Here is a 21,289-nt window from a genome sequence, read left to right on the forward strand (position 1 = left end):
AAGTTTTGCGGATTTATAAAAATTTAAAATACACAATTTTGGTTTTTTTGGCTGCGTTGGGTCTTCATTGCTGTGCGCAGGCTTTCTCTAGTGGCAAGCGGGGGCTACTCTTCGTTGCTGTGCGTGGGCTTCTCATTGCAGTGGCTTCTTTTGTTGCAGAGCATGGGCTCTAGGTGCGCGGGCTTCAGTATTTGCAGCACGCGGGCTTGGTAATTGCAGCATACGGGCTCAGTAGTTGTGGCGCTTTGGCTCTAGAGCACAGGCTCAGTAGTTGTGGCACACGGGCTTAGTTGCTCTGTGGCATGTGGGATCTTCCTGGACCAGGGAGCAAACCCGTGTCCCCTGCCTTGGCAGGCGGATTCTTAACCACTGCACCACCAGGGAAGTCCCACAACTTATTTTTTAATATAGCTGTTCTATTTTCAGTAATTTGTCTTGGAAGTGTGCATAAGGATATCCATTGCAACCTTGTTTGAACTAATAAAAGAATGGAAACAATCTAAATGCCAACTAATAGGGGACTAATTAAATAAATCATTATACATACATACATAGAGGCAGAACTCTTTGTACTATTATGGAATTATCTTCAAGACATATTGTTTAGTGAGAAAAATAATCAGAACAGTGTGTATAGTTTGCTACCATTCAAGTTAAAAAACGAAGAGGTGAGGAAAACACAGACCCACATGGATGTATGAACATAATTTATCTCTAGGAGGATATACAAAAAACTGCAACAGCAGAAGTTGTCTCTGGAGAGAGGAGCTGGAAAACAGCAGTAAGAGAGAGGCGTATTTTTTGCTTAGGTCTTTTGGAACAATTTGATTTTTTTTTAAAAGAAAACTGGTACCATGATTTTAAAAAAATAATTAATTAATTTTTGACTGTGTTGGGTCTTCGTTGCTGTGTGGCATTTCTCTAGTTGCAGCAAGTGGGGGCTACTCTTCGTCGTGGTGCGTGGGCTTCTCATTGCGGTGGCTTCTCTTGTTGCGGAGCATGGGCTCTAGGCGCGGGCTTCAGTAGTTGTGGCTCACAGGCTGTAGAGCGCAGACTCAGTAGTTGTGGCACCCGGGCTCAGTTGCTCCATGGCATGTGGGATCTTCCCAGATCAGGGCTCAAACCCGTGTCCCCTGCATTGGCAGGCGGATTCTTAACCGCTGCGCCACCAGGGAAGCCTGAACAATTTGATTTTTAAAACAATGGAAATCTTTTACTTACTCAACACTCCTCCCCTCAATAAAATAAAAAATAAGGAAATGCTGTACTGCACTTTTTAGAAATTCTTCCTTTGCTCTGATGGATGAGCCAGATCTGGGGATGTGGCAGAGAGTTTAGGGAGTTAATAATAATAAACCCCCAACAATTATAGACTTTCTTTTTAAAAAAAAACATTTTCAAAGAGCAGTCTCTTGCAGTCTTCCAAGTTTGGGACAAGTATTTTCCCCATTGTATAGTCGAAGGAGCTGAGGTCCGGAAACAAGGCCATCTGCCCAAGGTTACACAGTGGGCGAGGGGCAGAGTTGGAATGAGATCTCAGATCTTGCCCAGGCATAAGTTCCTTCTTCTAGACAATGTTTAGCTGGGCAGAGGGCTTCAACAAGCAGAGTAGTTTTCACGGGAAGGAAAAGAAGAACCAGAGAGTTATAAGAAGCTCTTCTGGCCTGAGGTTTCGGAAGAGTTAAAGGCCTTGAGACAGCTACAATCCCAGAGCAAATGAAGTCAGACCAAAATAGATACCACTTATATTCTACAGGAAATGACCCAGAAAAGATCCAACCAGTTTCCAGATGTAGCTTGAAAGGCTTCAGTTGGAGAGAGTTCATTTTGGAATCTCACGCAAAAACCTCTCTTGATGAGGTTTCATAACTCAGTATGTGGGTCAGAAATGAACAGACATTTGATTTGAGGGAGATGCTCTGCTAAGAAAGTCTAGAGGCTTGTGCTCTGTAGAATCAAGCTTAGAGAAAGTAGCCTATGAATGAGTATAGAAATGAAGGCTTTGCCATGCTTTGCCAGCATAATTTTGGGAGGGAATATGAGAAATGTAGGGTCTATCCCTGCCTTTTGGCTGAGATGAAAAGCAGAAATCCCAGACTGAGGAAATGAGTTTTGATGAAACTGCATAAATGAGATTTAGCTAGTGGCTAAAAGAAATGTTTTATCTGTTAGTTGTTGTGAAGTAGAAGGAGACTAATTTCTCTAAATCTTGAATTTTAAAAGACTTCTACATATTTCTTTTAAATAATACTCAGAAGACACTTAACTCTACATGTCTCATCCACTTAATTTATTATGGGTATGATAAAAAATTAAAAACATCAAAGCGTACAAGAGTGTGTCTACCGTGCTACTGCTTATGAAGAAAAAAGGTTACACACACACACACACACACACACACACACACACACACACACACACAACAGACGTTTATGTGTAACCACACTTTGAAGACATGTAACTTGGTAGCCTTGGCTGCCTCTTGGAGGAGAACTGTGGAGCTGAGATGGGGTGGGCGGTACAGCCTTCACTGTACTGTCTCAATTTACCAGATGCCTGTTCTACATATTAAAAATAAAACACACTTAAAAAACCTAAAAGGGAAGAACGTGGCTTTATAATGGAGAGATGTGGCGGCCACTCTGTTAACCAAGTAGGGAAAGTTAGCGTTACCAAGGGCATAAAACCTGACATTATATGATACATCCAGGGTTTTAACCTGAATATAATTAAGCCTTCACACCTAACCTTGGATTAGCAGAAAGTATAGGGAATAGAGAAACTAGTTAAACAAGACAGGAGAAAACAGTCAATTCAGAGAGTGGGACATTCTTTAAAATGTTAAATGTCATGGAAATATTAAAAGGTGGTTCAAAAAATTAGGAATAAAAGATATTTGGGGGGCAATTGGAAGAACTTTGATCTGATTATTAGACGTATTAGGGAATTATTGTTAATTTTCTTATGTGTGAATAATGGTTTTGTGGTTATATAGGATAATGTCCTTATTCTTAGGAGATGCATGCTGAAGTATGGAGGGGAGAAGACACATGGTGTTGGGAACTTACTTTAAAATGGTTCAGAGAACACACACGAATGCACACTCACACACATGAACACCCCCCCCCCCCAAAAAAAAACCAAAAAAACAAAACAGAGTTGGTTATTAAGCTATAGTCTTACCTTCAAACTCAGCTATGTGATGTCAGGGCTGGGACTTTGCAAATCACATTTCTCCTTTGCCAGCGGGCCTTCTGTTAGTCTGCAATAGGGGGCATTAGAAGGGGACTGGAAGTCTGGAGGAGCCACAAAGAGCTTGCTTCTTTCTGTTTTGCTTCCTGTTACTCTCAGCCTCACCGGAGCAACAGTTCCTCACCCTGGGAATGAAAGTTATTTCCTGTAGGAGCAGCTGGTTTAGGTTTACATTTTTTCCACAGTCTGTCTTCAGACATACCTGTATCAGCTGGCAAATGCCTTCTCTAACCCAGCTCCATGGTACCCTTCATCCAAGCTTCTAAATTCTATTAATCCCGAGCTCTTCTCCCAGCCCTAGGGATGATAACTGCTTTCTGTGTTTATACAGTATTCCTTTTACCTTTCCAGTTCTCCGATACCTGGTTCACAGTTCTTTATGTTAAATTTTCTCTGCAGAAGTAACTGGTGGAGTTTGTGTCTCCTGACTGAACCTTGACTGATACAGAAATTGGAACTAGGAGTCTCAGGAAACAGACCCTTCTTTTAGGTGTTTGGGTTTGTCTTTAGACTTGAACGCAATGTTGAGCTCCTTGTCATGGAAATGGGATGCTAGTAACTCATGGCATGGAGTGGCCCTGATTCATCTAATTATTGGCTGTAGATTATTGTGATAAAGAACCTCCTGAAGCAGGTACCTTGGGGGACCAAGTGGCTGCTGGGAATAATGATGACTAGAGGGACTGTGGGGCAGGATGCCTCCTTCTGAGTGCTCTGGAGTGTGTACAAAAAGAAGACAACACACTCAGCCCTTTAAAGTCTCGGCCCAAGTCCTGGTCAGAGAGCTGGAGAGGTTCTACAGCAGCTGTAAAAGGATCGCAGATCTGTTAGAGCTGCACATTCAGACACAAGATTTAATTGTGAAGGTTGTAGAATTTAGTGTAAATTGAGTTCACAGCCTATGTCTCTCAGTGAAAGTTAGGATGAGGATTGGGAGTGTCCCCAGGACTTGGAATGAGGACATCTGCATAGACACAGATGAAACTGAGAATCTGAACCCCTAAGTCACTCTGAGCCTCCCATGCCTTCGCCTTCCGTGTCTGAGATTACGTTTCCTTTGTGTGAAGTCCTTGTAATACCCTCACCTGAGGCAGGTGACTTTCAAGGAGATGCCTGTACTCTTCAAGACCTACCCCACCACTCCTTGCTGCCACTAGACCCATAACTAGGGTCAGGTCCAGCATATTCCAAGGGAACAAGTACAAAGTCTGAACCTGGAGGGAAGAATTTATAATCCAAAAGAACTGCAAGATTTTTCTAATTTATATAGGCAGAAACCAGGTGAGTATATGTGGGAATGGGATTCTAAGAGCATTAGATGGAAAAAGGCAGAATGTAACAGGCCAAATTTACTGATATGGGTGTATGTATCAGGGATTCTGGATTTAATATGTTAGCTCGTATAAGAGTTTACCTACTTGGATAACTTGAACTCAACAGTGACCTACATATAATGAGTTTGAGATCCCAGAACTTCCCTGGCACAATGTAGAGAAAGGAATTAAAAGACTTGGGGAGATAGAAATGTTGCTAAACTTATCACGTGTGACCTTTGAACTTCCCTCACCCACTACCCCACCCCCCCAGCTATATGGTTGAAGAGGGCCCAGAGGACACTCCTTCCCTGAGATATTGAGCAATACATAAGTGAGGACATCACTGATATCCTTGGAAACCTCTGTGGTGGCTTTTCTCTGTGGGCTTGTATGATGGTAGAAGATGCTGCCACTGAGATGAGTTCATTGATTTCAGTGGGGTTGACAGGATCCTGGAGTAGTGAGGCCAAGTGGCAGTGTTCAGTCATGAGAGAGAAGGTGGATGCACTTAGTGCCCAGCAGAGACAAAATGGAAATCAGAATGTTTTGATCCACAAGGATTGTTGATAGTAGCTGTGAAGGTTAATTTTATGTGTCAATTTGACTGGGTCATCAGGTGCCCAGATATTTGGTCCAACATTATTCTGGGTGTTTCTGTGAGGATGTTTTTGGATGAGATGAACATTTAAAGTGGTGGACTTTGAGTAAAGCAGATTGCCCTCCAAAATGTGGGTGGGCCTCATCCAATCAGTTGGAAACCTGAATAGAACAAAATGACTACCGCCAAGCAAGAGAGAATTCTGTAGATGGCTGTCTTTGGACTGGAACTGCAGCATTGGCTCTCCTGGCTCTCTGGCCTACTGGCCCACCCTGTAGATTTTGGACTTACCAGCCTCTATAATTATGTGAGACAATTCCTTCTAATCAATCAGTCAATCCTACTGATTGTTTTCTCTGGAGAACCCTAATACAGTAGCTAAATGGTACAGTAGATCTGGGAATGGAATAGATAGGCAGTCTACTAAAACATTGCTTGATCTATGTAATGAAAAACCCTAGGGCTGGTGCCCAGAAATCTGATCAAAGTCACTACAGAGAGAGTCATAACCTCTCCTCCAGTTTCCAGACCTAAGCCAGTTGTCAGATCAAGAGCCCCTTGATTGAAGGACATGCTGAGTTCCCTTAAGAACTCCACAACACTGCCACAAGTATATACTAGAGACTTCCTCCAAGACTTCCTCCAAGACTTTCCCCTATTGAAACCTGCAGTCTTCAATAGGTGACTTAGTATTATGGAAAAAGGAAAGCCTCAGATCTTTTAGGGATTAAATAATAGGCACTGGCTCTGAATTGATGCTAACTCCTGGGACCAAATTACTACGATGGTCCATCAGTCAAAGTGAGAACTGGTGGTGGTCAGATAATGAATGGAGTATTGGCCCAAGCTAAAATTACAGAGAGCCTAGTAGGTCTGTGAACCCAGTGGTTATATCTCTAGTTCTTAAATGTGTAATTGGAATAGATATATTCAGTTCCTGGCAGAACCCCCAGATTTGCCCTCTGATCCTTGGAGTGAGGCCTATTATGGTAAAAAGGGACAAGTAGAAGTCCCTAGAAGTTCCCCTCCCTACCAGGGTAGTAAACCAAAATCAGTACCACATTCCTGGAGGAAATTGCAGGGATTAGTGCCACCATCATAGGCTTAATATCTGTCACATCCCCATTTAAATTCACCTGCTTTTCCTGTGCAGAAGGTTGTGGAACTGGAGACTGACTATGGATTACTGTAAACTTAACAGATAATGACTCCAGTTGCAGCTACTGTTCCAGATGTGTATCTCTACAAAAGAGAGTCAGCATAACCCCTGGCAACTCGTATACCATTAGTGATCTGGCAAATACTTTTTTCCCCTCTATATCAATTTCAATAAATACCGCAAGCAGGTTGTTTGCACCTTGCAGAACCAAGAGATCACCTTCACAGTTCTGCCCTAGGGCTACATCGACTTAATGTCTGTGATAATCTGATCTGCAGAGATTTTGATCATCTTGACATTTCACAGATCATATTTGTCCACTTCACTGATGACATACAGATGGCATCTGATAAGAAGGTAGAAGCAAGTAATTTAGATGCCTTGGTAAAATGCATGTGAGTCAGAGAGTGGGAAATAAACCTCATAAAAAATTCAGGGACTCATCCACCTTGGTGAAGTTTTTGATGTGCAAAGGAGTGTATGTTAGTCTGCTTGGGCTGCCATAAGAAAATACCATAGACTGGGTGGCTTAAACAGCAGAAACTTCTCAGTTATGGAGGTTGATAAATCCAAGATCAAGGTGTGGCAAGGTAGGTTTCATTCTGAGGCCTTTTCCTGGCTTGTAGGAGGCCGCCACCTTTCTGTGTGCTCACATGACCTCTTCTTTATGCTCCAGAGAGACAGCAAGCCTTTCATAAAGGCATTAATCCCACTGGGCCAGGCTCCCACCCTCATGACTCCATCTAAGCCTAACTACCTCCTCCCAAAGGCACATCTTCAGATGTCACACATTGGGGCTTAGGATTTCACCATATGAATTTGGGGGTGAACACAGACATTCAGTTCATAACAGAGTGTGGCAACAGACTGACACCTATGGCATTTTTTGGTCTTGTCATGTACTTCATCGCTCAGAGGCACCTGGTCTGTTAGAATGATAGAATGAGCTACTTAATACTCAGTTACTTGCAACTGGGAGAAAAGAATCTAAAAAGATAAAGTTCTATCTTGTAGGATGCAAATGTGCTTTGAATTGGTAACCTATGAATATGCTTTTCTTTTTTTTAATCCCCCAAGCCAGAATACATTGGTCTGGGAATCAAGGGATGGGCACCTAATAATTCACAGAATTTTTGCTTCCCATTGCTGTGACTGTGACTCTTGATATTTTGGAAGTCTCGGTTCCCAAGGGAGGAATGCTTTCACCAAGGGACATAACAGTGTTTCCACTGAACTGGGAGTTGATACTGCTGCTGACTGTATTTGGCTTGTGCTGTGGGGTTAATGCCAGTGGGCCTGAAATTGGTCTGGTCAAGGCATGGCATGTCCTGATGAATAGTGTCGCTTTCTAACCATGTATCTGAGGAGTTTCAGGGTGGTTTGTATCAATTTGTTATCATTGTTTACTGTAACAGTGAGATAGATGAGACTTACACCTGCAGACTTCTTCTATACCCCCTCAATCCCACACACACACACAAAACCTTGGTGGTTGGGGCTAGTCATTAGGCAACAGAATAAGTAATGGTACTGTACTAAATCTGAGGAGCTGAGACTGTGTTTTCCTCATTCTGGAGAGAAGGTAAGAACATCTTTATTTGTACAGACAATAGTTACCTCTTAAGAGAACCACAGGGCTTCCCTGGTGGCGCAGTGGTTGAGAGTCCGCCTGCCGATGCAGGGGACGCGGGTTCGTGCCCCGGTCCGGGAGGATCCCACGTGCCGCGGAGCGGCTGGGCCCGTGAGCCGTAGCCGTTGAGCCTGTGCGTCCGGAGCCTGTGCTCCGCAACGGGAGAGGCCACAACAGTGAGAGGCCCGCGTACCGCAAAAAAAAAAAAAAAAAGAGAACCACAAACCTATGTTTATTGTATAGAAATTCAATTATGGATAGAAGGATGACTGGCCAAAGAGATGGGCTGTGCTGGTTACTAAGCTCTTGTCTTTCAGCTTCAAACCCACCCTCTGTATGTCCTGTAATCTGCTTTGTCATGCTGGGGCTGGGACCTCACAAAGTACATTTCTTTTTTTTCTTTTTTTTTTTTTTGCGGTACGCGGGCCTCTCACTCTTGTGGCCTCTCCCGTTGCGGAGCACAGGCTCCGGACGCCCAGGCTCAGCGGCCGTGGCTCACGGGCCCAGCCGCTCCGCGGCATGTGGGATCTTCCCAGACCGGGACACGAACCCATGTCCCCTGCATTGGCAGCTGGATTCTCAACCACTGCACCACCAGGGAAGCCCCAAGTACATTTCTTTATCACCTAGCTTTCTGTTAGGCTCTGCAAATAAGGGGTGCAAGAGACATGGTGGAAACCTAGATGAAGGACCAGGGAATTACTCCCTCCTCATTTGCTTCCTACTGCTGACAGTATCCTCTCTGCAGTGGTTCCTCACCCTGGCAGTGAGAGTTAGTTTAGGCGCAGCAGTTGGTTTAAGTTTTCAGTGTTTTCACACTTCCAGAGCTGCCTCATCCTACATGCTCAGAGATGGCAGCATCAGCAGGCTGGCACCCATTCTTCAGACTTTTGAGCTCCTAAGACAGTAATACCAGTCAGGCAGGGCCTCTTCCTCAGACTCTGGAGTCTCACTTCCAAGGGACCCCTCATCCAAGCTTTCATATTTTAATAATGCCAGCCTCTTTTCTTGTTCATCTAGCCCTAGTGATGCTGTTTCCTGCATTTACTATCTCTGTGACACCTCAGTATCCCCCTTTGCCTATTAAGTTCTCCAATACCTGGCCAATGATTCTTCACTATAGATTCCTTTTATTTTAAAATTGATACAGTTTCTGATCTTACTGGACCCTGTTTGATACATGGATATCTATACATTTATATAAACAGATAGCTATAGCAAAATGTTAACACTTTTTGAATCTAGAAAACAGCCATATGGGTGTTCATTGTATTACTCTTCCAACTTTTTGGTATATTTGAGACCTTTCATAATAAAGCATTAGGGATAAGGTCTCCTGAAAATTTGGATAAATATCAGCACCAGAATAAAAAAACCTGATAAAGGGCAAAAGTCTCCAAAATTATAGTAGAAGGAAATGATACATAGAACTGTGATTGCTCCAGAAACCAAGCTGATGCCATTACAAAAAAAAAAAAAAAAAAAAAAAAATCAAAACAAAACAAAAAAATAAACAAAAAGTTTATTTTTCTGTTTATATCTAGGAAAGGTTCTATCTACTATGTCACACCACCAAAATTAAGTGAATGAAATATGACCTCTGTAGAAAAAAATGAAAAGGTTCTCTAGAGAAAACTTGTCTGTTTCATCTCATAGGGGAGAAAAACTGAGGCCCAGGACAGGTAAGAGTTGTCCAAAATCACACAGTAAAATTAATGGAGTCAAAACTTTCCCATTAGCCATTCATAATAAGTAAGATTGGAAACCAAGTATATGAAATGGCTCTTGGTTGCATGTGACAGGAAACTGCAAGAGGGAATTAGCCCATATAACTGAAAAGTAAAAAAGTATGACTGCATTTATGTGTGGAAGCAATGTCATAAGGAATCTCTTTCCCTTTCTTGGCTTTGTCTTTGTTGGCTTCACCCTCTGGCAGCAAGGTTCATCACTGGAAGCTCCAGACTCACATCCTGCTAGTTTAGCAAGTCTTTCCCATTAATTCCAGCGAAAGTACTGGAGCTGACTCTAATTAGCCAGGATGGGGCCGTACAGACTGACAGGGGGGTAAGGAAAGTTCCTTAAAGAAAAATAAGGGTGCTAAAGAAGCAAGTGAATGATTGAATCAATGCTGAGCAGGGCAAAATAAGAGATGACGGGTCTGCCAGACCTCTTGACTCCTATATGCTGAGGGCTATTGAGTTTAACCTGCTAGTAAGTAGCTGAGACAGGACTGGAATCCATTTCTGTGTTAGAGTAAGACTTAGAGCAAAACTGTGAAACGAAAGGGAAATAACCTTAGGTTCTCAGAAGGTACTCTCAGAAGATAAAGTCCAAAATACAATGAATTTGGGCTTCCCTGGTGGCGTAGTGGTTGAGAGTCCGTCTGCCGATGCAGGGAACGCGGGTTTGTGCCCTGGTCCGGGAAGATCCCACATGCTGCGGAACGGCTAGGCCCGTGAGCCATGGCCGCTGACCCTGCGCGTCCAGAGCCTGTGCTCTGCAACGGAGAGGCCACAACAGTGAGAGGCCCACGTACCGCAAAAAAAAAAAAAAAAAAAAAATACAATGAATTCGACAATTACCTTATATAGTCCTTCAAATTAAAGTAGCCTTTGAAAGCTTCAAATTTTTCTAAATGCTTGGTAGATATTAAAGCCAAGCTTACAATATTTTGGTATAATTTAATGCTAAAGACTATAATATAGGGACTTCCCTGGTGGTGCAGTGGCTAAGACTTCACGTTCCCAATGCAGGGGGCCCAGGTTCGATCCCTGGTCGGGGAACTAGATTCCCACATGCATGCTGCAACTGAGTGTTCGCATGCCACAACTCAGGAGCCCGTGAGCCACAACTAAGACCTGGCACAATCAAAAAACATAAAATAAAGACTATAATATAAATAAACTATAAATGAACTATAGTTTAGTTAAACTATAAATATCCAGACGCTATTAAAAAAAAAACTGAGATGTAATTTACATATCATAAAGTTCACCCTTTAAAAGTATATGTCTATTTGGTTTTGATTCCCATTGGATTGTCTGAAAACACTGACCTATCCATTCACTTTAAGTGGCTTTTGGTGGCTTAGGAAAGCAGCCAAGATGTCAAAAGTCCACGTGGTCAAGTCAGTTTTAGGCAAAAAGCCCTTTTTATCTTCTCTTTCCCACTGTTTCTCAATGATTTCTTGCAGTCTGGTAGTTATTGGCTCCATGAGAGTTGTCACCAATTTTGTCACCACCAAGAGATTCAGGTGGGGCTTTTTTTTTTTTTTTTTTTTCTTGTGGTATGCGGGCCTCTCACTGTTGTGGCCTCTCCCGTTGCGGAGCACAGGCTCCAGACGCGCAGGCTCAGCGACCATGGCTCACGGGCCCAGCCGCTTCGCAGCATGTGGGATCTTCCCGGACCGGGGCACGAACCCGTGTCCTCTGCATCGGCAGATGAACTCTCAACCACTGCGCCTCCAGGGAAGCCCCTTGGGCATTTTTAATTTGAGCTCTTTTCTAGAGATGTTTAAAATCAGGTATTTGGGAAAATCTGTAATGAGAGTAAGTTTGCTTTTAACCAGTCATGCACTGAGAGTGACATCTGCTGGTCAAAAAGATTATTATTTATACTGTCTTGACTCCTTTTTGCAATTTATCAACGACCTCATATTATGAGAATATAAGAAAAACAATTATGTCTTCCTTGGAAGAAAAAGAAACGAACACATAGGACTTATATATGCCAATATATGTACCACTGTGCGAGATTTTTTAAATTAAAAAAAAATCTAAGTTTCCTCTTCATTTTATCAGACACAGTAGTCTCATTCATTTGATCAGGGGAAAATGAACTGTTGTAGAATTTGAAAAAGAATTAAAAACTCGGTTAGCCACTTCCTTTAAAGTGTCCTTTGGGTTTTTGTTTCAGAGCAGAAACTAATGAATTCAGTCTAAGAGAAAACTGTAGTGGACCTAACAAAAGACTGGCTATCTCGGGTCGTTTGCTTTTGGCATTTCATACTAATCTTGCTATTGTATTGTTAGGTCCCAGGCTTCATTCATACCCTTGCTCCCATTCCTACTTCCTTCCTATCTTTAGATATGCATACATATTAAACTTTATACATACTCTTCCAGATTTATTCCTGTATTAGCTTTGGAAATTTCCTCCACTGCTCTTGATGTCAGATTATACTGGGAAAAATTAGGACTTACATTTTCTAACTATATTTTTATAGAAAAGAAGGCATGTATTTATATTTACTGATAAAGCATTTTGATGGACAGTGATAAAGTTTAGTTTTGTGTAGGAAATATAAACTTCAATTTGTGTACTCAGGTGGCATCTAAATTTGATAGTTGGACTTCATTCCCCTTCAAGTTTAAAAAAAAAATTTCAAAAGTGCTATGATTACCCACCTTATAAACTTTGTGGATACCCCTGATTCTTTCCATGTGATAAATTTCTAGAGGGAAAAATCCTCAATCAAAGGGCTATGAAGAATCAAGAGGAATGAAAATCAGTACTATCATAACAAAAAAATTGGAAGTAGTAGGAGAGGAGATGGATGTTTTATAAATTCAGTCCTTACCTATTATCTAGAGAAGTCGACACATAACTTCTAAATCTGATAAATAAAAACTGGCCTATGTATTTGGTATAACATATTACTTAGATATATGGGTGGGACCATAAAATGTTAAAGCAGAAATGGTTAAGGTAACTGGGTAGGAAGGGGACTGTACCTTTTCATTATAGGACTCATTTCTTCTCCAGCCTTGAGCATATTGTACTTCGATAAAACATTAAATTTTGAAACAAAAAATGTTAGTTTATTTACATTTAAAAATAAATCTAGCCAAATTATCATCCAGGAAAGTATATTAACCTAGATTCCCAAGGGGAACTTTTTGGTGGCCCTGAATTACTACAGTGAGTGACTTCATGTCAATTTCTTTATTATTTATATTCTGATCCATTCAAAAGTTTTGAACTATCTTAGAAAAATGCATACAGCATAAGGTGTAAAATAAGTGAGGAAACTGGGATAAAGGAAAAATAAGTGTAGGAAAAATAAGATGAGGTGAGAGGACCAAAGAATCCATCGGAACCATATGGAAAGCTGGTTAAGAATGAAGATCCTTGATCTTGTCCAGACCAGTTAAATTAGAATCTCTCAACTAGGGCTCTGGGATCTCCTCTTTAGCAGCCCTGATGACTTGGAGTCTGGATGTAATTTAAAAGAAGACAAAGAGTGACTAACAGGATATTAGGATGTTTATTAATGTCATGGAATTTAGAGCATAGGAACTAAGAGGAATGGACATTATGAGACTAACTCCAAAGAATACATTTAAAAATAAATCTTACATTAACTAGGATCATCCCTTCTCTCACTATAACATTTCATAATCCTCTTCTGATTTCGTTAAGCTCCCCAAAACAACTCTCAAGGACATGGGAGGACTCAGTCTGTCATTTCATCCTTTGACTTTTAACATGAGATGCATGTTCTGGGAGGTCTTTTTCTCTTGGCTCTATTTGTAGCCTATTGTACCATTTAGCTTGGATATTCTAGTGCTCGAGTGTCTTTTTTTATGTATCACATCAAAAGGTTAAACAGATACTTAGAAGAATCCTATGTATCAGCAGCACTTAATCTTTTCTGCTGCTTGTGCTTTTATTCTCAAAACATATTTTCACATCTCATGTGAAAATTAAAAGTTAAAAATACTAAACTTTTAAAGGATTTGGTATATCATAAATATAAAAGAGACAGAATTATAACTTAATTTTACAATGGAATTAAGAATATATTAAAAATTATACATTAAAAAAGTCTATCAGCTTACAGTGACTTTTGTAGCTGTAGTTTTTGTTCAATGATGTCTGAGAAACGAGGAACTTTTTTTGAAATAGCCACACGGATGTCATCACTCATATTCAAGTAGCTTCTGGACTTTGTTTTAAAATGCAAAAGTGATGAAAATCCCAACTCACAAAGATATGTAGTTGCAAACGGTATAAGGATTTTTAGAGCTGTCTTTGCTAGGCTTGGAAACGCTGTGAATTGAGCACACCAGAAATCCTCAAGCTTCATTGTCTCAAATTCCATTAGGATTTGGCCACTAGCTCGTAATTCAGCAAGATCATTTTTCATTAAATAGCCATCATCGACAAAGTCCAAATTAAAAAGAAATGGATCCAGTATCCATTTACTTGCCTCATCAAGATCTCCAACAGAGAAATATCCGTGGAAGAAGTTGCTCAACTGTTGCAGGTGCACTGTTATTTCAGCTGCAATGCATAATGCTTCATTATCTGAAACAACAATTTCTTCAAGAAAAGGAAAGTTGGTAAAATTTCTTTTCTCAATTCGCTTTAGCCAAAATGGAAACTTCCTAACAAAAGCAGACAATTTCTCTCTAGCTGATACTGTGTTCATTCCAGTCCTTTGCATAGATGCACTAAGTTCATTTAGGTGTTTGAATAAATCTGCAAGGTATGCTAGGTGAATTTTAAACTCTTTGTTTTCAAAGCCATCAACTAAATTGCTGCTTTGGTGGTGAAGAAACTGATTTATTTCTTCATACATTTCAAAAATATGAGTTAGTATTTGGCCTCGGGAAAGCCACCTCATTTCAGTATGGAAAAGGAGAACACTATACTCTATTCCAATTTCTTCAAAAAAAGCCTGAAACAGGCGATGATTTGGAGCTCGCCCTTTGATAAAATTTATTACCCTCACCACAGTAAAAAGAGCATCCCTCAGTTTTTTAGGCAATGTCTTTGTGACAAGTTCATGAGGGTTCAACAAACAATGTGTGATCACGATATGAGGTACCTCTTTTTTCATACAGGAAACAAATTCTGAATTTTCTCCTAGGATAGAAGAGGCACCGTCAGTACAAACAGAGCCACATACATCGAGTGCTATCTTATGCTTCAAAAAGAAGTCTCTGAACAGATTGAACACATCTTTTCCCTTCAGTGTTAACTGCAGTGGTTCACAGAACAGGAATTCTTCTACGATCTCTCTTTCCTTTATGTATCGCACAAATGCCATTAGCTGACTGCAGTCATCCATATCTGTTGTCTCAGCAAGCTGAATACCCACTTTAAGAGGACTGGCTTTGATATCTTCTAGAACTTGCTGTAAGATATCCTGGCTCATTTCATCAATTCTAGAATGGATCACATCATCTGATAAGGATACCTGCTGAAGCTTCTTTTGTGCATCTGGTCCCAAAACTATTTGTGCTATTTCCAGTGCACAAGGTTTCACTAATTTTTCAGCTATTGTATGAGGATTCTTCTCCTTGGCACATAAATACGCAAACTGATATGATGCCTGTAGTAAGGTGTCCTCCTGAGATGCAACTCCAAATGCTTTCAGGGTTTCACTCTGATCAGATGGTGTTGGCACATGTTTCAGGCTATTGAGATCGTGCCCACCTATACCACCATGCTGTCTGTTAAAATGGTCAGACAGCTTTGATGGTCGGAGGTCAGCGTTTGAAAACACAGAGTTACACAATACACACTGTGGGCGCTGAGTTCCATCAACCTCCGTTGTACAGGTGAACCAGTAACGAACATAGTCATCGTCCCATTTGCGTTTCTTCGACATGGCACCCCAAAATTCTCACGTAGTATTCCAGAGGTGTCGCAGATTTTTTGCTTTGGAAGTAAAATATAACCCAGACATTAAAAACCAGTGGCTAACTGAATTAAAACAAAGCCACATCACATGCCATCCTGTCATCTGTGTACATGTCAAGAAATATCCTGCAACGTGTCAATTCAAAGTAAGCCATGACAGCATGACAGTCCAACTTAAACCTAGCAAACTCACAGCTAAAGCCCTGGAATAAATACCTTGCCAGCAAGTTATATATGAGAGATTAGGGCTTATGCAAATTGTGACTACCCATAAATTCTCTATTGATGAATTGCAGTTATGGCTTAATTTGTTTTCAGTGATGTATGTTCCAAACAAATCTGGTACATTTTGTATCCCCAGAAAAGGCATCTCACTACCACCCCCTTCTTTGCATCTTATGCCAAGGATGTATGCACACCCCCAGTTATGAACTAGTGTATAGAGAAGGAAGTAATTCACTAAATACTGTAAGGAAGGGCAGATTTTGACATGGTGGCCAGTTCTTTCTAATAGTTAAGGATTAAACAGGTCTATAAAACTATTTGATCCTTGAGTGGCTTTGACTCCAACTTAAGCAGAGAATTTCAAACAGGTCTCACCAAGCCACCCTTGACACAGAAGCAGGATACACACTATCAGTCCATGATTCACACTGTCCATATAAAAAAGCAAAACAAGTTGCTCAGGAGAAACACAACTATTCTTGTTACTGAAACTTCAGAAAAAGCTCTCTCATAGAAGAAAAGCCTTAGTTACAGTACAACAGGATGTAGAAAGCAGTGGTTCTCTAGTTTAGTAAATGGAGGAATCATATAAGTCTCTTGCTAAAATGCAGATTCTTAGACCCCACCCTGAGATATGATTCCCTAGCTCTGGAGTAGGGGCCCCAAATCTGTATTCTAAATAAGCATTTTAGATAATTCTTATGAATAGTACCTAGAACAGTAATCTCTAACAAGAGATGCCTATCACAATCATTGGGAGCCCCTTTGAAAGTATACATGTCCCTATACCACCTCAGAATTAATAAATCATCATCTCCAAAAGTAGGACAAAAGAATCTAAAAGTTGTCCAGGTGATTCTGATACACATCCTAGTACATAGACAGATTTAGAGAAATGAAACATAACCTCGAGCCAATTCCTAGCTTACAGATATGCTAGGTTGCTAAGTAAACACTAAATGCTTTAACAGGCAGTTAATGTTTTCTGAGTTGATGACAACTTCTTACGAAAGTTGAGGGACCTAACATTTCTCTAAAGAAGACATATGGGTGGCCAAAAAATACATGAAAATATGCTCCACATCACTAATTATTAGAGACATGCAAATCAAATCTATACCTCACCTCACACTGGTCAGAATGGCTGTCATCAAAAAATCTACAAATCTGCTAGAGAGGGTGTAGAGAAAAGGGAACCCTCTACACTGTTGGTGGGAATGTAAATTGGTACAGCCACTATGGAGAACAGTATGGAGTTTCCTTAAAAAAACTAAAAATAGAGCTACCATATGACCCAGCAATCCCACTCCTAGGCATATATATGGAGTAAACCATAATTCGAAAGGATGCATGCACCCCAGTGTTCACTGCAGCACTATTTACAATAGCCAGGATGTGGAAGCAACCTAAATATCCATTGACAGAGGAATGGGTAAAGAAGATGTGTGGTACATATATACAATGGAATATTACTCAGCCATCAAAAGGAACAAACTAGTGCCGTTTGCAGAGACATGGATGGACCTAGAGACTGTCATACAGAGTGAAGTCAGAAAGAGAAAGACAAATATCGTATAATATTGCTTATATGTGGAATCTAGAAAAACGGTACAGATGAACTTATCTACAAAGCAGAAACAGAGTCACAGATGTGGAAAACAAACTTATGGTTACCAAGTGGGGTAGGGAGGGTGGGATGAATTGGGAGATTGGCATTGACATATATCCAGTACTATGTATAAAACAGATAACTAATGAGAACCTACTGTATAGCACAGGGAACTCTACTCAGTGTTCTGTGGTGACCTAAACGGGAAGGAAATCTAAAAAAAGAGTGGATATATGTATAACTGATTCACTTTGTTGTACAGCAGAAACACAACTTTGTAAAGCAACTATACTCCAATAAAAACTAAAAAAAAGTCATAAATGAAACATTAACAAAATTTTAATTTAAATGAAAAAAAAAAGTTGAGGGACCTAAAAAGAAAGAAATGCCTTTTTTTCTTTCTCCCACCTGAGCAATGAGTAAAGGTGTAATCCACAGGTAGACTCAAATATACCTTAGAAAACATTTCTATCTCCCACGTAAATAAGTGATCCCCTAAATTTCCAGAGTTCTGTGCCACAGAATGTGGCTAAAATAATGTAACAGGAGTACATTTAAATCCAAATGCCCACTTTGGCCATTAAAAAAAAAAATTACAGTAAGTAAGCCAAGAATATTAAGGCATTAGCTTTCTAGAGGCTCTGCCAAGAATGACTAGTTGTAAAATGCACTTCTATGTAACTAGTAAGTTGATCTGCCATATCAGTCCGTTTAAAATTGGAAGATGTCTGCCAGTCAGTGAAGACAGTTTAAAGTTTAGAGTTGATCTTAAGCGTTCCTTTATCAAAGTGATGAGACTATGGGCCAACTGTGTTTAGAACCTCTCCTAACTGATAACAAAATGATGACATAAGCATAAAAAATGCTTATGTTTCTGTATTCTGTTATGTATATTTTTGCGAACAGAGGGAGTGAAGGAAAAAGCTTTACTTCAAATAATTTCTCACTAGGAATCATTATAGGATGAGTTTAGAGTCCATTGTTCCCCCCTCTGACTATGCTACTCTTACTACTCAAGTACATTCTGATTGAAGATTAACCTGTTTGGAAAAGAATTTTTAGAAAAATTCATTTATAGTATTCTTCTCCATCCCCCTCAAAAAGGGAGATAGGTAGCAAGAATTTTCAAGACCCTCAAAGGTGAACTTACTGCCCAAGAGGCTTTCTTGTGTTTTAGAAACTCACAATTTTCACTTGCTCCTTTGTGGTATTTAGCAATCACAATATCCTAAAATATGTAAACATTAAAAAAGCATCATCTTATTAAGGAATTATTGTTAACTGAAACTGATAATGGTATGGTTGTGTTTAAAAAAGTTCATTTGTTAGAGATACAGACTTAGTTATTTACAAGTGAAATGATGTCTGGGATTTCCTTTGAAATACAGTACTTCAGCACACACACACACACACACACACACACACACACACACACAATAGGGTGGAAACAACAGGACTGGCCTTGAGTTGGTAACTGCTAACGCTGGATGATGGGTACACATCATTACACCATTCTCACTCTATGTATGCTGGAAAATTTCCATAATTAACAGTAAAATAAACAAAAAGGTTTACTTATTAAGATAGACATAATTAGTTTTTAGAATGATTCTTTTGAGAGTTTGTTGAAAGCTATCTGAAGATGCAGAATGAAAGACCAGATGTAACAGAGTAAAATGTTTTGCAAATTTATGAAGGGTAGATACGAAAAAGCATCACAATTTAGAGAAAAAACAGTTACAAGTGAACATTAACATAACAGAAATACCTGAGGAAGGCTAAAACATCTATTTCAGCAGTGACAACACTAAAGTGCAGTTGTAAACCTAAAACCCCAAACCAAACACAATCCAACTTGTACCTGGCCACCGCCTATGCCCGTCCATAGTAGGTGCCGGAGTCCAGGGAGGCAGAGGATTCAATCATTACATTTTACATCGTTAAGAGCAAAAGCCAGGAGAGAAGGGACGGGAATGCAATAGCTGAGCAAATGCGCCAGAGGCCAACGCCTGGGATCCTGGCTTTGTCACTTAGGCTGCGACCTGTCCAAGCTTCAGTCCCACAATCGGGGAGGACAATGGTACCTACCTTATAGGGCTGTTGGGAAGTTTAATTATGAGAATGCATGTAAACAACACCAGCTCGTAACTGGTAGGACCTGTTGGTGTATTATAAGGACGGAGCGTTTAGGATGCGGCCCGGGCGAGCTAAGGACGCCGGCGGCGCGGGAAGAATACTATGCTCGGTATCCACCCGACGTCTCCGAGGCAGAGGAGCAGGCCCAAGCGATGCTCGGGCTTCTTTTAGGCGCCCGTTTCAGGCTCCAGTTCGCTCACCGCTAAGGCTGGGTCCCAGCCTCCGGGCGCTGGAACCAGTCTAGGCGGCGGTTCCTCGTATCCGACTCCCGAGCAGGACCCTGCGGGGCGCGGTAAAACAGCAGCGCCCACGACGTCCCCCGCTCCAGCCGCTCCAGGTTCCATCCGGGTTCTCCTGGGGGGCGGGGGGGCTTCCCGCCCGCAGACCGGGCGAGGTGGATCCCGGCACGCAGGCGCACTGGCAAGCGGCTGAGGGCCCCGCCGCCCTGAGTAAGGAGCGCGCGCGCTGGTTTTCTTTTCAGATGGGGGACTTGGAGCTGGGGTTTTTTAGCTTATTGTGTCTGCCAGAGAGGATGAATCTTAGGCTCTTGGGAATGGAAGGCCCTGTAAAGCCCACATAGTTCTACTTGCTAAAGCACTGCAGATAAAATTTTATATTGTGTCAGGCTTTGAGCTTGGCGATTGTAAAGCTTCAATAATTAACCATTTTCTATGTGGAATCAATGAGGAAAAAGAGAAGGGAGCACATTCTACTTACAAATTAAACATTCAGGCAAATGGGACAAGCTGTACATTCTACTAACATACTAATCGTGGAGGCTGAGCTTGTGTCCTCTCGCCCATGCACTTTGCCCTCCCCCCACTTCCCATTAATTAGAGCATGTGGATGAATTTGCTAAGAATCATCATTCATCTTAGAGAAACGATTTTAAATTTTATTTAAAATTCTTTTTAACAACAGATTACTAGAAAAATAAACCCATATTAGAGAGATTGCAGAGAAAAACCCTAAAGTAGAAATGAGAAAAAGTTGAAAGAAACCTAAATATAGCCCTCTTTCCTGTTTTGAGGGTATTTAATGAAATCACATTTTACTCATTTTTGGAGCTTTTTTTTTTTTTTTTTTTTTTTGCGGTACGCGGGCCTCTCACTGTTGTGGCCTCTCCCGTTGCAGAGCACAGGCTCCGGACGGCGCAGGCTCAGCGGCCATGACTCATGGGCCCAACCGCTCCGCGGTGTGTGGGATCTTCCCGGACCGGGACACGAACTCGTGTCCCCTGCATCAGCAGGCGGACTCTCAACCACTGCGCCACTGGGGAAGCCCCTCTCATTTTTGTATAATCTGTCTTGGGAGAAGCATCCCACAAGGCTGGGGGAGGGGGAAGTGTCAAAGAATGTGGGACAGATACTTTATTTTCAGGTATTGAGGGTGAACCTGATAAAAAGATTGAGAGTCTGCTTAAAGTTTATGTCAATGAGAGAAATTGCAAAAGACCAGCTTGGCCCTGAAACCTGGGGCTTAAATGCTAGAGAAAGGAGTAGGCTTTAGAGTCAGAGACTTGGGTTTATGTTCTGGCCCCAACACTTTTTACTGTTAGGACTTGAGCAAACCACCTGGACTAATTTAAGCCCTTATGCTTACTGTGAAATATGGATATCATCCATTACTCACCCCATGAAATTCTTTTGAGGAGATAACATGTGAAAATTACATAGTTCCAGCACTCAAAAGGCAGCTGTAACTGAGATAATAA

The 21,289-nt window shown here is 41.1% G+C and overlaps 2 protein-coding genes across 4 annotated transcripts in view; one reads left to right on the forward strand and one right to left on the reverse strand.

The window, feature by feature from the left end:
* PTTG1 (PTTG1 regulator of sister chromatid separation, securin) overlaps positions 1 to 21,289 on the forward strand; it is a 62,961-nt gene that overhangs the window by 13,721 nt on the left and 27,951 nt on the right. The window lies entirely within an intron of this gene.
* Positions 3,228 to 19,983, reverse strand: FAM200C (family with sequence similarity 200 member C). Of its 3 annotated transcripts, XM_067033427.1 has the most exons (3): positions 19,528 to 19,916; positions 13,796 to 15,623; positions 3,228 to 3,377 (listed from the first exon to the last, which is right to left on the reverse strand). In XM_067033427.1, exons 2-3 carry the CDS (start codon positions 15,571 to 15,573, stop codon positions 3,278 to 3,280), a joined length of 1,878 nt encoding a protein of 625 aa, XP_066889528.1. In that variant the 5' UTR covers positions 15,574 to 15,623; positions 19,528 to 19,916; the 3' UTR covers positions 3,228 to 3,277. The 3 variants fall into 3 exon arrangements, with proteins under 3 accessions (XP_066889528.1, XP_058918663.1, XP_066889529.1); XM_059062680.2 differs by lacking the exon at positions 3,228 to 3,377 and having other exon boundaries at positions 12,889 to 15,623; positions 19,528 to 19,983; XM_067033428.1 differs by lacking the exon at positions 3,228 to 3,377 and having other exon boundaries at positions 13,204 to 15,623; positions 19,776 to 19,931.

The sequence above is a fragment of the Kogia breviceps genome, chromosome 4 (assembly GCF_026419965.1).
Source record: "Kogia breviceps isolate mKogBre1 chromosome 4, mKogBre1 haplotype 1, whole genome shotgun sequence".
Lineage (NCBI taxonomy): Eukaryota > Metazoa > Chordata > Mammalia > Artiodactyla > Physeteridae > Kogia > Kogia breviceps.